Source organism: Chiloscyllium plagiosum, unplaced genomic scaffold (assembly GCF_037043375.1).
Source record: "Chiloscyllium plagiosum isolate Xiang-an unplaced genomic scaffold, Cpla_swu_hap1 HiC_scaffold_18, whole genome shotgun sequence".
Lineage (NCBI taxonomy): Eukaryota > Metazoa > Chordata > Chondrichthyes > Orectolobiformes > Hemiscylliidae > Chiloscyllium > Chiloscyllium plagiosum.
This window is the reverse complement of record NW_028270156.1, coordinates 34,006,469-34,023,393: the sequence shown is the minus strand read 5'-3', so window position 1 is coordinate 34,023,393 and position 16,925 is coordinate 34,006,469. Positions and strand designations below refer to the sequence as shown.

The following is a 16,925-nucleotide window of genomic DNA, read 5'->3' as shown; positions in this document are numbered from 1 at the left end:
TGAAATGGTTAAAAGTGGATAAATCCCCAGGACCTGATCAGGTGTATCTGAGAACTCTGTGGGAAGCCAGAGAGGTGATTGCTGGGCCTCTTGCTGAGATATTTGTAGCATTGATAGTCACAGGTGAGGTGCCGGAAGACTGGAGGGTGGCAAACGTGGTGCCACTGTTTAAGAAGGGGGGTAAAGACAAGCCAGGGAACTATAGACCGGTCAGCCTGACCTCAGTGGTGGGCAAGTTGTTGGAGGGAATCCCGAGGGACAGGATGTACATGTATTTGGAAAGGCAAGGACTGATTCGGGATAGTCAACATGGCTTTGTGCATGGCAAATCATGTCTCACAAACTTGATTGGGTTTTTTGAAGAAGTAACAAAGACGATTGGTGAGGGCAGAGCAGATGATGTGATCTATATGGAATTCAGTAAGGCGTTCAACAAGGTCTCCCATGGGAGACTGATTAGCAAGGTTAGATCTCATGGAATACTGGGAGAAGTAGCCATTTGGATACAGAGCTGGCTCAAAGGTAGAAGACAGAGGGTGGAGGGTTGTTTTTCAGACTGGAAGCCTGTGACCAGTGGAGTGCCACAAGGATCGGTGCTGGGCCCTGTACTTTTTGTCATTTACATAAATGATTTGGATGTGAGCATAAGAGGTACAGTTAGTAAGTTTGCAGATGACACCAAAATTGGAGGTGTAGTGGACAGCGAAGAGGGTTACCTCAGATTACAACAGGATCTGGACCAGATGGGCCAATGGGCTGAGAAGTGGCAGATGGAGTTTAATTCAGATAAATGTGAGGTGCTGCATTTTGGGAAAGCAAATCTTAGCAGGACCTGTACACTTAATGGTAAGGTCCTAGGGCGTGTTGCTGAACAAAGGGACCTTGGAGTGTTGGTTCATAGTTCCTTCAAAGTGGAGGTAGATAGGATAGTGAAGAAGGCGTTTGATATGCTTTTGTTTATTGGTCAGAGTATTGAGTACAGGAGTTGGGAGGTCATGTTGCAGCTGTACAGGACATTGGTTAGGCCACTGTTGGAATATTGCGTGCAATTCTAGTCTCCTTCCTATCGGAAAGATGTTGTGAAACTTGAAAGGATTCAGAAAAGATTTACAAGGATGTTGCCAGGGTTGGAGAATTTGAGCTATAGGGAGAGGCTGAACAGGCTGGGGCTGTTTTCCCTGGAGCGTCGGAGGCTGAGGGGTGACCTGATAGAGGTTTACAAAATTATGAGGGGCATGGATAGGATAAATAGACAAAGTCTTTTCCTTGGGGTCGGGGAGTCCAGAACTAGAGGGCATAGGTTTAGGGTGAGAGGGGAAAGATATAAAAGAGACCTAAGGGGCAACCTTTTCACGCAGAGGGTGGTACGTGTATGGAATGAGCTGTCAGAGGATGTGGTGGAGGCTGGTACAATTGTAACATTTAAGAGGCATTTGGATGGGTATATGAATAGGAAGGGTTTGGAGGTATATGGGCCGGGTGCTGGCAAGTGGGACTAGATTGGGTTGGGATATCTGGTTGGACTGAAGGATCTGTTTCCATGCTGTACATCTCTATGACTCTATGCAGAACACTTTGGGCTTTGTTGAGAGAGTAAGTAGTGTAGTGGCATAGTGATAATGTCAATGCACTAGTAATCCAGGGCTCCAGGCTAATGTTCTGGGGGAATGCATTCAAATCCCACTATGGCAGATGGTGCAATTTGCATTTAACATAGTGAAACAAAAAGTGAGGTCAGTGGTTAAAATGAAACAATGAACTCCAGATGCTGTAACCTTTCCTAGGGTAGAGGAGTTCAAAGCTAAAGGGCACAATTTTAAGGTCACAGGAAAAAGATTTAAAAGGGACCTGATGAGCAACCTTTTCACACAGAGGGTGATTCGTATATGGAATGAACTGCCAGAGGAAATGGTAGAATGCAGATACAGTTACAACATTTAAAAGATATTTGGACAGTTAAATGAACAGGAAAGTTCAGAGAGATATCAGCCAAATGCAGGCAAAAGGGACTAATTTAGTTTGGGAAAACTTGGTTGACATGCACAAGTTGGACTGACTGATCTGTTTTCGTGCTATACAATTCCATGACTCTAAAAGAGCCAGGTTAATTCAAAATTCCATGTAATTTCTGACATCAAAAGTATTTATGATTTGCTCTCTGGTATTTCAATTTTTTTTCAAGAAAATTAGTTCTTTCACTATCTTGGCAGATATATTCACAGGATATATGATGATCAGCAGATTATGATTCAAGATGCTCAGAGTGCACTTGTAGTATTTAACTTCATAATGCCAAATATAAAATGAATAAATACACATGTTCAGAAGGCATTTCAGGTCACAACAACTCTGTGGTGTTAATGAAATTCATTGCACGACATGAAAATGCACTAATTATCAAAATAGTTGATGTTCCATTACCATGTGTTAGGTCACTTGCATCATCATAAAGCCTGCTATCAGGAATTCCTGTTCGTAAGATGCCAACAGAAGATCCTGTGGAGAGTCTTCCAGCGCTGTGAGGCCTCTGAGAAACTGACAACTTTTGAGATGTACAACTTTGGTGCTTTCGTGAAGCTGGTCTCCCAATGGTAATACTGTCATCTGCATGTTTAAAAAAAGTTTGCTTTTATAGAATATTAACATCACTTATGTAAAAGTCATTTTGTGAGGTGAGTAGTCTTTGTGCACATTTCTGTTTAGTTTTTTAATCAAGTGTAATGAAAAATATACTCAATATCTAGAGGCGCTAATCTAAAGTGTGAATAGTTACAACTTTGTGTTAATTTTACCTGCACATTTGCACTTTTGTATACAAATGTTAATAGTGTGACTAGGATTTTATGACAAGATATGGAAAAAATGCTCTTTCCTGTTAATGACTATTTGTCACGGATACTTGTAGTGCTTTTAATAATTGTTTGAATTATTCCACAGACCTAAATTTTCAAGGTCCTCAGCTGAGATGCCATCCTTAATGGCTTCCTTCACAATAAGCCAATCCTTATTGATGGTACAGTTAGACTGAATGCAGGTCTCACTCACAGGAATGTCGTCCAAATACTTCAAGTGTGGGATTAACTTTTTAACCGTCTCCCTGTAGTTAGAATTTGAATCCTGTAATGAGTGGAGTAGAAAAATGACAACAGTTATCGCTATTTTAAAATTACGATTAATGGATGTTGTCAAGACACTGTAAAGTGATATTTTTAATGAATAGTGAAAAACAAAACTCTTAATAGTCAAACAGTCAAAGTTATTTGCAAAGTACTTTCTGATTGACCATAACAACAACTTTGAAAAGTGTGGTGCTGGAAAAGCTCAGGAGGTCAGGCACCATCTGAGGAACAGGAGAGTTGATATTTCAGGTATAAGCCCTTCATCAGGAATGTGTGGTGGGGGGTGGCTGAGAGATAAGTAGGAGGGTGGTGGTGGGGCAAGATAGCTTGGAAGGTGATAGGTAGATGCAGGTGGGGGGGGTTATTGTGATAGGTCGGTGGGAAGAGTGGAGCGGATAGCTGGGAAGGAAGATGTACAGTAGGACAGGTCAAGAGAGCAATGCCAAATTGGAGGGTTGGATCTGGGATGAAGTGTGGGAGGGGGGATTTGGAAACTAACTAAGTCAATGTTGATGCTATGTGGTTGTAGGGTCCCAAGGCGGAAGATGAGGCGTTCTTCCTCCAGTTGTTGAGTGGCTTGGCTTTGGCGGTGGAGGACGACACCCCTCCCCACTGACCTATCATATTCACCCCTGACCTGCACCTACCTATCACCTTCCCAGCTAGCATCCCTCCACCCCCATCCCTCTATATCTCTCAGTCCCCTTCCCCCACCCCCACATTCCTGATGAAGGGCTTATGCCCAAGTGCCCTGCTCCTCGGATGCTGCTTGACCTGCTGTGCTTTTCCAGCGCCACACGTTTCGACTCTGATGTCCAGCAACTGCAGCCCTCACTTTCTTCATCACAACAACTTGCTTTTATAAAGTGCTAATAACATACTTAAAATGTTTCCAAGTGCATTACAGAGGGCAAAAAGTAAATTTAAAATAATGAGGTTAATTAGAATGGGCAGATTGTTTACTGTGCTCTTTTAAAAGAGGGTGCAGTAATCTCTTCAGTTGGCAAATGACACAGTACACTTTGCCAGTAGAATCCAGTCAGATGCTGATGGGGAAATTTCGAAGAGTTGATCCTATTGCACTGGTGTGCCAGAACAGCATAATGGGTGTGGACATTCTCAATCGTTATGCTCCATTCCCCCACACTGCATAGAGCTAAGCTCTAGACTAAAATAATCTTCTGCTATTGTGCAAAGAGATTTTGAACTACAAACTTAAGCTTTCACATTACAATAAAGTGATCTTGGACAGTAATTAAGTTGAAGCAATATTTTGTTGTGGTATATCCCTCCAATTTTCTTGCTGTTTCTTCTGACTAAAATGTAAATCAGTTCTTAAAATATCATTACCATCTGCACAGACACAATAGCAAATAGTTCTGACTCTTTTGCATAACAGCACTGATACAACAAAGTGTATTTATATAATCTCTATAACACAGTAAATGGCCCTAGCTTCTCATAGAAATGTCATCAGGTACCAAGAAATAAAAAAGATAAGATTAGGGGAATCAAGTAAAAGCTTGGTCAACAAATTGTTTTTTAGCAGTGTCTTAAAAGAGGAGAGAGAGCGAGCTGAAGGGAGAGAATTCCAGAAATTAGATCTTGGGCTGCTAAAGGCAAACTGCCAATGGGGGAGCAATTTGATGCAGAAGATGGAATTGAATTCATCTGCAAGCACTGACTGTCGTATAAAGTACTATATTTGGTTCAAGGTGTCTGGAAGATCAGCACCAAAAGTGACTTCAGTATCTAATTTTTTTTCCCTGCTGCCACACCTTGATGCCACCTTGAAATTGAGGAAGGCTACTGATTTTTTTTGCAGGTTTGCCTCAGGTGACTTTGGTGGGTGCCCTGTGGAAATCTGTGGCACACAGGGCTCCAACCTTCTGAGCATCCTTACACAGGTTCAGGTGCAATGTTCCTGGCCTTTGGCTCCCCAGCAGGGCACTGTTGGAGTGACTCTGGGTGACTGACTACTACTTTTCCTCCTTGTCACTATACAATAGCACTTCCTTCACCCCTCAAGTGGATGTGGCACCTGCATGTAGATCATATCCCACAGATAAAGGCCCATGCAATGTTGTGCATGACTCGAAGCCTACTCTAAATAGGCCTTCACTGAGATGAAAGTCTTTGAGCAGTCACCTTTTCATTTTTGGGGGCTATTTAATCATTCTCACTAACTCATTTACTTGTTTTCATGCAGTAACAAGTCCTTCCATATCTGTGTTAACGTATGGGGTATTTGTTTGCTTTTCTCTCTCTGCATAAAACTGTACTGACGCAATTTAGAACCTGAGAGTTGATTGTTATGAATAAAGAATATTTTTGAAATTAAAAATAATTAATCAGAAACTGAACTGGACTACTCACACAAATATTATAGATACAAAAGCATAGAATCACAGAATCTTTACTGCGTGGATGCACACCATTCGGCCCAACAAGTCCATACCCTCCCTCATCCTTTCCCTGTAACTTGCATTTCCAATGGCTAACCCACCTAGCTTGCACAGCCCTGAACACTATGGGTAATTTAGTATGGCCAATCCACCTAACCTGCACACCTTTGGGCCGAGGGAGGAAACCAGAGCACCTGAAGGGAACCCACCAGAAACATGGAGAATAAGTAAACTCCACACGGGCAGTTGTCCGAGTATATGGAATCAAACATGGGTCCCTACCGCTGTGACACAGCAGTGCTGATTGCTGAGCCACTGTGCTGGCCTAGAGCAGGTCAGAGGGAAATTTGAATCAAGTAACTCACTGTATGGCTCCACAAACCCTGTTCACTATCAACCTGTCCCAAACTGTGATGGAATAATCACTTCTTGCCAGGATATGTGCAACTCCAACATGAAATTTCACACTATCCAGGATAAAGCAACATTGGCTGGAAAGCTAATTCTGTTCCTTCAACATTTAGTCCCTCCACCATTGACAGTGACAGCTATATGTACAATCTACAAAATGTACTGCAGTAACTCATTAAGGTATCTTCGATAGCACCTTCCAAATGTGTGACCCCTAATACTTCAAAGGCGTTGGGCAGCAGGGGCATGAGAACACTACCACCTGTAAGTTCCTCATCAAGCTACACACCATCCTGGAGTGATTGCTGTTGGACCAAAACTCCTGGAGCACCTTTCCTAACACTGTTGTATTGACCCCCCATGAACTGTAGTAGGCAGCTGACTGCTAGCTTTTCAAGGGTAATTATGAATAGGTCATAAATGCTGGCCTTACCAATGACATCCACATCCTTGAAAATAATTTTTAAAATAAATGCAATTGAAAGCTGCAAGTGTAGCAAAAGCAATGCAAAAAATGATAACCTGTATGGATCGCGACAGTACCAAACCTCATTATTATTATTCTCGGGGAAATTAGTAATGGGCAATAAAAACTAGCCTGGCTGGTTACAACCAGAACCCAGGAGTGCATGCAAAAAAAAAATGAGATTTGAAGTTGTGTATCTAGACCATTGGTCCAAGTCTCTGGATTACTGGATCATTAACACAATAAAAATCTAAATCAGAGTTCTGACCAAAGGTCACTGATCTTAATAATAATTTTTCTTCTTTATACTACTGCCAGAGCTGCTGATTATTTCTAGTTTTCAGTATTTATATGTTATCCACTATGCTAACATTCTATTGCCAGCTTGGTTTTCAACATTTAGAAATAAACACAATTTTTAATATTTTTTGGCTCAGCCCTTTGCTGATGTGTACTTGTATCTTTCCTTTTTACTTCCTTTCTAAATGAATTGAAGTGGAATTGTTATTCTTGTGAAGGCTTGTACTATTTCAGTGACTGACCTTTTCTGAGTCATTAATCTGATCAGCCTGATAAATCTTGGCTTTTATTGCCAACCATAATAAGGAGGAAAGGGTTTCATTGTTCACAAGGGAATAGTTAGTCATTGATCTTCACTTGGTATGCAGTGTGCAACAAAATACCCTGATTATTATATAACCAAATACATAAGTTGTTCGTTTTTATACTAAATTAATACATTTGTTAATCTATATTATCAATACATTGTTGATATTATTTCACAATTTAAATTAGTTTAAAGTAGTTAAATTTATTAATTTAAAGAATTAAACACAAACTCTAATTAAATAGTTTCATTAAACTTGAGTAAATTAACGTAAGGAACCATAGTTCACAAAGGACTGCAGGGTTAATCTCCCTGCATTAGAAAGACACAATTGAGGGTAAATATTCCTCATAGTAAATGGTAAATATTACCCATTTGAGAAAGCAGGCCTCCATTCGGCTGCAGTGTTTTATGGATTGAACTTGCACTGCTAACTAAATTAAATGCAAAAAACTAGGTTAAATAGAGATGAATAAACTAATGCAAAAATATATAAGACACCATGAAGTGTTCAGGTGCAGTGGAGGCTTGGGTTCAAGACCCACCTGCACCAGAAGTGGTGCAAGAACATCCCTTGAATACATTGATTAGAAAATATCCACATATTTCAAAAGCATATCATAAAACATCATGCAGTATGCACTGTGGTAGTTGTATCTCTGACTCTCAGCCAGAAGGTTCAGGTTTAAGTCCCACTTGTCCTGGAGCTGTATCATAGTATAACCAAACATGTTGATTAAGGTCCAAACATGTTGATTAAAATAACTAAAACAGAGACAATTGCACAGTTAGCATTTAATCACTAATTACGTGCAAAGGGTTTTGTGGTACAGTGGTAGTGTCCCTACTAATGTTGCCTCTAAACTGTACAGTTACCCAGCAGGTCCACACAAACTAACTGGCACACCAACACCATTCCCAGCAGTGATTTCCGGTTTTGGAAATTGTACATACATACAGAAGAAAAAAGAAACTTGGACAGGTTAGTTAAAAATACTACTTAGATGTGCAATTTAGGTGCAATAGTAGTATCCCTAGCTCCCAGCCAGAAGATCTGGGTTCAAGTCACATCTGCTCCAGAGATGTGTCATAGCATTTCTGAACAGAATGATTAAAACTATCCATAAAGTTGTTGCTTATAAGCAATTTACATGTATTGCAAATTAAAAGCATGCATGTCATTATTAAATGGCATATTTAAAAGGATTCTTGTGGTGCAGTAGTAGTGTCCTATTTGTCAGCCAGAAGGTTTGGGTTCAAATTCCACGTGCCCTAGACTTATGTTGTAATACATTTATCCATAATAAGACACTTTTTGAATCTGTGATGGAAATGACAAAAGCTAATAATGTTTCACTTTGTAAAAAAGATGTTAATTGAGTAGAGACTGGCTCTAGTATCACATATCACCAACTCGCTAGCTACTATAGCATCAGGGAAGGTGTGCTGTATCTGCAGCATGTGCATGTTTGTTGGGTACAAGTTTGAACCACTGGTAGATGATTTTACTGAATGACAGAACAGACTCATGAGCCCAGAATAACTATTTCTATTGCAACACAACACTAGATTACTGTATACAATTTACTTACAGGGGATTGATAATATTGTGTACAGAGCTGAATAATAAGATGTACTATAGGACTGAGTCTAGCTGCAATCAGAACTTGAGTAGCTAATCTTGGCAACCTAAAATAAGAAATAGAAACAAGGGAGACAACATGGCCTGTCAAGTCAGTGCAATCATGGCTGATCTTGGGCTTCAACTCCAATTTCCTGCCTGGTTCCCATATCCCTGGATTCCATGAGAGTCCAAAAATCGGTATGTTTCAGACTTAAAGGTATTCACTGATGGTGTATCCACAGCACTCAGGCACAGGGAATTCCAAAGACACAATCCTTTGAGAGAAAAAAAATTCTTATTTCAATTATCTTGAAATTGTGCCCCTTTGTTCCAAATTCCTCAGCTAGGAAAAACAATATTTCAGTATCTAATCAATCAAAGCCTCCATATAGTTTAGAATGCTTCAATGAAATCACTCATTCTTCTAAACTTCAGAGAATATATAGATTTAATTTACTTAGCTTCTCATTGTAGGCCAATCCTCTCATTCCAGTGAAATCTAGTGAACCTTCAGTGTACTGCTTCCAAAATAAGGTAAAAACAAGGGCTGCAGATGCTGGACACCAGAGTCTAGATTAGAGTGGTGCTGGAAAAGCACAGCAGGTCAGGCAGCATCCGAGGAGCAGGAAAATCGACATTTCGGGCAAAAACCCTTCATCAGGAATAGACCAGCACTACTCTAATCTAGACTCTGCTTCCAAAATAAGTATGTCCTTCCTTACAGAAAGAAACCAGAATTGCACAGATGACAGGTGTCTTCTCATTAAAAGCCCTGTAATACAGCAAGACTATTTTATTCTTAAAATCCAAACCCCTTGCAATGAAATCAAACATGCTATTTATTTTCCTAATTTCTAGTTTTCCCACATCATAACTTTTTATGTTCCTTGTATGAGTAAACCCAAGGTTTCCAAAATTTACAAGTTTCATGCCTTTTAAATATTTCTGTTTCTCTATTCTTAGAACTAAAATGAATAGTGCCACACTTTCTGATTCCTGTCTGTTTATCCAGTCCTATATCTGTGCTAATACATCAACCTAACTCCTTATCTTGTGTATTAATCTTTTGTGAGGCACCTTATCAAATGCCATTTGGAAACCAGAGTTTATATATCTACTGGTTCCCCTTAATCTACATCTTTAAAAAAAATCTAACAAATTTCTCAATAAAGATTTACATTGAGTAAAATCATGTTGACTTCTTTCAATCACAGAATGCTTTTCTCGGTACACTTTTAAGATTTCATGACTCTCAGCTTCCAACACTTTCCAAACAACCGATGTCAAGCTAACTGATTTATAAAATGGATTTTTAGCTTTGCCCTGGATTATCTGTAGAGTGCAGCTGAACTTGATCAAAATGCTTTCTCCAGCACTGGTTGAGGGAGACTAGATAGTTTTCCTAATGTCCAACCGGCATTCCTTCTTTGTGAATGGTATACACTTATGCTACTCTGTGTTAATGATGATGGACCATTGATCAAGAGGGCTGATTTGACCTGGATGCTGTCAAGCTTTGAGTATGCATCTGGCCACTAACTTCTTTAAAGGAAACTCAACTGGAGATCCAAGCCACATGCCAACAGGAATTTATTCGGTATTTACAGCTGCTCGAGTTCAAGTGGGCCAAAGTTAGGGCAATGCTAAATGTTTTCTGGATTGCAAGCAAAACAACAAAGACTTAGTTAGTGAAAGCTATTAACACACTTGTATAAAACTGCCAAAAATTACAACTGGAAAAATTTCAACATACACATTGGGAAGTGGGAAAAGCAATCCTTTCAAGCAACATAGTCAGGAAAATTGAATGGTGTTTTGGAGATGGCGGGGGTTGAGAAGAGAAGAGAACTGGAGTATTTTATGATCATGGGCTTCTGGCATATATTGGGAGCATGGAACAGAATGGCAATCAGTATGTCAATCATCCTTCATCAGCTGTTATGACAGCATAAACCTTGGGTATAGTCACCTGCAATAATTATTAGCTAAATAAAGCATTCAAAAAATGATCCAGATGTATAAATGTGCTTCTACCTTAGCTTACATCAAAAACAGCTTATTCTTTCATTGAGCTTTTACTAAAATTGAAAGGAAGGTTTTACAGAAAAGCTTGTAAATTTCGTTACAAATTTGGTTCAGCAACTTTTCATATTAGGCAGGAGTTGCATTTAATGACTTGACTTTATCAACAGATCTATAACAATAAAATAGTCAGGAAGCCTAGCAAAATCAATAGTGAGGATTTAATTCTGAGCCAAATGGTAGAATACGTGAATTTTAAGGCCGCCTATCTCCTGCCTCTTGTAAATGACTAAATGGGAAGCTGATGAGTGCAGGCTAACTGTCTGCATTACAACTTGCAGCAGACAATATCAGCAAAGTAATAACAAAAAGTAAATGCTACCATTTTGTTAAAGTGGAAAAGCAAACCCACCCAAGTTTCTCAGTAGAATGTTTCTCAGACCTTTCTTGGAATACTAAAAATAAATTACATAATGGAACCTGAAATTAAATTTTCAGAGTCTGATATTGCCCTGAAAAAGTGTATAGGCTATTGTTGATGTTAGAAAAAAAAATTCAGCTCACTTGGTACTTAACAATTAAAATAGTGTTGCAGAAATATTTTTCCTGCTAAAAACGATGAATTAAAATAATTCCTAGCGACTTTATCCATTAAATAGACCCACAGGAAATTATAGACTCAGAGTCATACAGCCTGGAAACAGGCCCTTCAGTCCAACCAGTCATAGAGTCATAGAGATATACAGCATGGAAACAGACCCTTCGGTCCAACCTATCCATGCCGACCAGATATCCCAACCCAATCTAGTCCCACCTGCCAGCACCCGGCCCATATACCTCCAAACCCTTCCTATTCATATACCCATCCAAATGCCTCTTAAATGTTACAATTGTACCAGCCTCCACCACATCCTCTGGCAGCTCATTCCATACACGTACCACCCTCTGCGTGAAAAGGTTGCTCCTTAGGTCTCTTTGATATCTTTCCCCTTTCACCCTAAACCTATGCCCTCTAGTTCTGGACTCCCCGACCCCAAGGAAAAGACTTTGTCTATTTATCCTATCCATGCCCCTCATAATTTTGTAAACCTCTATCAGGTCACCCCTCAGCCTCCGACGCTCCAGGGAAAACAGCCCCAGCCTGTTCAGCCTCTCCCTATAGCTCAAATTCTCCAACCCTGGCAACATCCTTGTAAATCTTTTCTGAATCCTTTCAAGTTTCACAACATCTTTCCGATAGGAAGGAGACCAGAATTGCACGCAATATTCCAACAGTGGCCTAACCAATGTCCTGTACAGCCGCAACATGACCTCCCAACTCCTGTACTCAATTCAAAGTTTGTGCGAAGATTTGTAGCTTATGCCCGAAACGTCGATTCTCCTGTTCCTTGGATGCTGCCTGACCTGCTGCGCTTTTCCAGCAATGCATTTTCAGATGGGCCAATGGGCTGAGAAGTGGCATTCCAGCAATACATTTTCAGCTCTGATCTCCAGCATCTGCAGCCCTCACTTTCTCCTCCATTGGCCCATCTGGTCAAGATTCTGTTGTAATCTGAGGTAACCCTCTTCGCTGTCCACTACACCTCCAATTTTGTTGTCATCTGCAAACTTACTAACTGTACCTCTTATGCTTGCATCCAAATCATTTATGTAAATGACAAAAAGTACAGGACCCAGTACCGATCCTTGTGACACTCCACTGGTCACAGGCCCACACCTACAATGTTCCCAAACTAAACTATTCCCACCTGTCTGCTCTTGACCCCTATCCCTCCAAATCTTTCCTATTCATGAACTTATCCAATGTCTTTTAAATATTGTAACAGTACCTGCAACCATCATTCCTATGGCAGTTCATTCCACACACAAATCACATTCTGTAAATAAGTTGCCCCTGATGTCCTTCCTAAAGCTTCTCCACTCACCTTGAAAATACAGCCTGTAGTTTTTAACTCTCCACCCCAGGGTGACCCTTGTCATTCATCTTATCTTTGCTCCTCAAGATTTTATAAATCTCAATTAAGATCACCCCTCAATCTGCTATGGTCCAGTGAAAAAAGTCCCAGTCGGTTTTTATATTTCAAACCTGCGATTGCCAGCATCATACTGGTATATCTATTCTGAACCCTCTCCAGTCCTCCTCATAACAGAGTGACCAGAATTGCACATGGTACTCCGCAAGAGACCTCATCAGTATCATGTACAACATCACATCAACATGACATTCCAACTCCTATACTCAAAAGGTCTGAGCAACGAAAGCACGTTTGCTAACCACCTTCTTAATCACCCTGTCTACCTGTTAAGCAAATTTTAAAAAATTGTATACTTGAATCCCTAAATCTCTCTGTTCTACAGCACTACCCAGGGCCCTACCATTAATTGTACAAGTTCTGTCTTTGTCTGTATTACCAAAATGTAATGCCTCACATTTATCCAAATGAAACTCATTCTGCCACTCCTCAGCCCCTTGATCTCTTTGTAATCATACATAACCTTCTTCACTGTCTACCGTACTGATTTTATAAACCAATCAACCTGTTTGGTCATGCTATTAACCTTCTGGCTTAGGTATAGAGACACTACCACAGTACCTCATCAACTGCTCTAAACCACTTACTAAAGGATATTGGGTTCAAGTGGGCAACTCTATATGGAGCAAGTACTGGTCAACTTGATATGATGTATTGCATAACCTCCTACTGTGCACGAAATGTCTTGGTATTATATAATAGATCAGAGGAGTTCATTCGGCCATTAAAACTGCGCCAACACTGGGTTCACAATCCAATTCATTACACTACCCCACTTTCTCCCAGTTTCTCTGCAATAATTCCTCTCTTAAGCACCTCTTGAATCACTTTTACCATCAGGTAGTGCATTGCAAATCTCAACTTCCTAATGAGGTAAAACATTGTCCTTCATGTTGTCTTGGTGTCGCTTGATAATCCTTACCTGAATTGATCTTTCAAATAGTGTAAACGTTTATTTTATTTAGTCTAAACCCTTTAGTATTTTAAACACTAAAATATGTGTTACCTTCTGTAGCATAGGTCAAATTATGCAGGATAATTTTCAATATTGAAAAAGCGAGCTCAGGATATTTATAAAAATAAAAATCTGATTATTGTGGTGACTAAAATACATAAGTCATATTTTTACAGGCTCTCAGTCATCGTTGTTCTCTGAAAGCCATCCACAACCAATAAGGAAATACAAAAACAAAATACTGCCTGTGTTATATAGAGTCGTAGAGCTATACAGCATGGAACTTTACACTTTGGTCCAACTTGTCTATGCCTACCAGATGTCTCAAATTAATCTAGTCCCATTTGCCAGCATTTGCCCCACACCCCTCTAAAACCTTCCTATTCAAATATCCATCCAGATGCCTTTTAAATGCTATAATTGTACCAGCCTCCACCACTTCCTCAGGCAGCTCATTTAATGCCATCATCACCCTCTGCATAAAAAAATTGCCTCTTAGGTAAGAGTTGTGCGCCAGAACTAGACATGTTCCCAGTAAAGTTACTCTAGTACTAAAGGCTTATAGGTATCTTACTCTATATTTTGGAAATTTCCCAGATATACCTTGCCCACAAAATCAGGACAGAGATAAATTCCTATCAATCTATTCTTTTTTTTAATAGATATTTTTATTAGAAATTTAACATTTTTACAAGTTTACAAAAATAAACAAAACTCTCAGATATAAACATTGATATACAATTAGCTCAAATATACAATAGCCAAAATTTGACAAAAAAAAACAAAACAACAAAAAAAACCGAAAAGAAAAAAAAAACAAACACTCAACTATCTACTAATCTAACCTACAACTAACCAGGGTGTATATTTAAGTCTCTTACATGCTCGGGATGTGTTAGCATCAGATATAATAAAACCCGTATTCGTGCGGGATTCCTCCCCTGAGGGGCCGCGGACCAGCCAGGTTCGTAATCTCAATTAAATAAAAGCCCTTGTTAGGATAGCCGAAATATCTGTATTTATGTAATTCAAAAAGGGCTGCCATATTTTATAAAATAATTCGGTCTTTCGGTGCACCATATTTGTAAGGAAGTCAAGGGGAATACATTCCATAATTAGTCTGTGCCAATTTGAAAGTCCAGGGGGGCCCTCCGCCACCCAGTTCATCAAGATATTTTTCCTTGCACAGAAAGAAAGAATAGAAAATAGCCTCTTCCCGTACGTGTCCAGGGAGGGAAAGTTCGAAAAGCCCAAGAGGAGAGATACGGGGTCCACTTTTATTTCCGTTCCTAAAATTTCTGTCAGGGTACTTGCTACTTTAGTCCAATATCTACGGATCTTATGACAGGTCCATAAGCAATGTACAAGAGTGCCCACCTCTATTTTGCATTTAGGACACATTGGAGATGCTCCTGCCTTAAATTTTGCCAATCGAACCGGTGCTATATGGGCCCTATGAAGTATCTTCAGCTGGATAGCCTGGGTTCTGTTATAAATAGTAATTCTTCTAGCATTTTCCCAGATATCATTCCACGTTTCTGTGGAGATTTCTAGTCCCAGATCCTGATCCCATGTTTTAAGCAGATTATCCATATCTCCCGATACTTCATCATGTAGTAAATGATAAATATTACTGACGGAAGATACCCCCACTGGTCGTAGGACACTACATTCTCTATCGGATTTATAAAGACTATCTAATAACGTAGTCTTCTTCTGTATATAATCTCGAATTTGGAAGTATCGAAAGAGGTCTCCATTGGGTAATCCGAATTTCTGACGCAGCTGTCCGAAAGACATCAGGACCCCATCTTTAAATAAATCCCCGAGACATGAGATACCCCTGGATCTCCAGAGTTTAAAAGTGGCATCTGTTAACCCCGGTTGGAATCCCCATGCTCCCACTATCGGTGCATAGGGGGATGTTTTATGTGAATTACCCTCATTTTGCCGCATTATATTCCAAGCCTTGATTGTATTTAGTATTATAGGGTTTTTACAGTGATCTGTAATGATTTTCCTCTTGTCTGAGAATAAAAGGTTAATAAGTGGGTATTTTACTTGAGAAGCCTCGATGTCCAACCAGATTGATTGTGGATCAGACAAGACCCAATCAGCTATGTAACTTAATAGGGAACTTAATTGATATTTCCTAAAATCTGGGAAGTCCAATCCACCCCTTGCCTGTGGAAGCTGTAGCTTCTTCAGCTTAATGAGGGGCCGCCTATGATTCCAGATAAAGGAACTCAGCCAGCCGTATAATTTACATAAAGCCGTCCTCGGCAGCATCACCGGAAGCATTCTCATAGGATATAGGAGACGGGGCAGGATATTCATTTTGATTAATGCTATTCTACCCAACCAGGAAATTGGCAGGTCTCCCCATCGCTGGAGGTCCTGCCTTATCCTTTCCAATAAATACACAAAATTAGCCTTATACAACTGACCAAATACTGGAGTAATAAAAATGCCTAAATATAAGAAACCCTCCAGGGACCAGCGAAAGGGAAAAAGGGAACCGTCCGCTAAGCGGGGTATCACAGCAAGGCCACCCATTGGCATAGCCTCCGATTTTGAAAAATTAATTTTATAGCCTGAGAATGCATTAAATGTATTAATAACTTGGATTAAGCGAGGTATGGACATCAAAGGGTTACTGAGGAATAGAAGAACATCATCTGCATAAAGGGTAATTTTATGTTTACCTGTACCAATCCTTGGGGCCACTATATTAGGATCAGCTCGTATAGCTTCTGCTAGTGGTTCAATTATTAGCGTGAATAACAATGGCGAGAGGGGACATCCCTGACGGCAGCCCCTACCCACACTGAAGCTATCCAAGCCTAATCCATTGGTAACCACAACTGCTTTGGGATCACTATACAATGTTGAGATCCATTTGGTAAACACCTGTCCAACACCAAACCTCTCCAATGTGTAAAACAAATATGACCATTCGACCCTATCAAATGCCTTTTCCGCGTCTAATGAAACCACTACTCCTGGTATCTTTCCCTGATGACAAGCTTGAATCATATTCAGAGCCCTTCTAACATTATTGGATGATCTACGGCCCTTAATAAACCCCGTCTGATCCTCCTTTATAATATGTGGCAGTATCCTTTCTAGTCTCAGTGCTAACGTTTTAGAGAGGATTTTAAAATCTACATTTAGCAAGGATATTGGTCTGTATGATGTACAATCTTCTGGGTCCTTTCCTTTTTTAAGGATAAGAGAGATATTTGCCTCTTTCAGCGAAGGCGGGAGACAGCCCTGACTATAT

The 16,925-nt window shown here is 40.0% G+C and overlaps 1 protein-coding gene across 8 annotated transcripts in view; it reads right to left on the bottom strand.

Moving 5' to 3' along the window:
• The window catches only part of lrrc56 (leucine rich repeat containing 56), a 148,722-nt gene that overhangs the window by 26,825 nt on the left and 104,972 nt on the right, over window positions 1-16,925 (bottom strand). For all 8 annotated transcript variants that reach the window (XM_087996436.1, XM_087996434.1, XM_087996435.1 and 5 more), the window contains 2 exons: window positions 2,940-3,117; window positions 2,422-2,604 (listed from right to left, as the gene is read on the bottom strand). In XM_087996436.1, coding sequence (XP_087852562.1) covers window positions 2,422-2,604; window positions 2,940-3,117 — 361 coding nt within the window. The remainder of the gene's footprint in view (window positions 1-2,421; window positions 2,605-2,939; window positions 3,118-16,925) is intronic.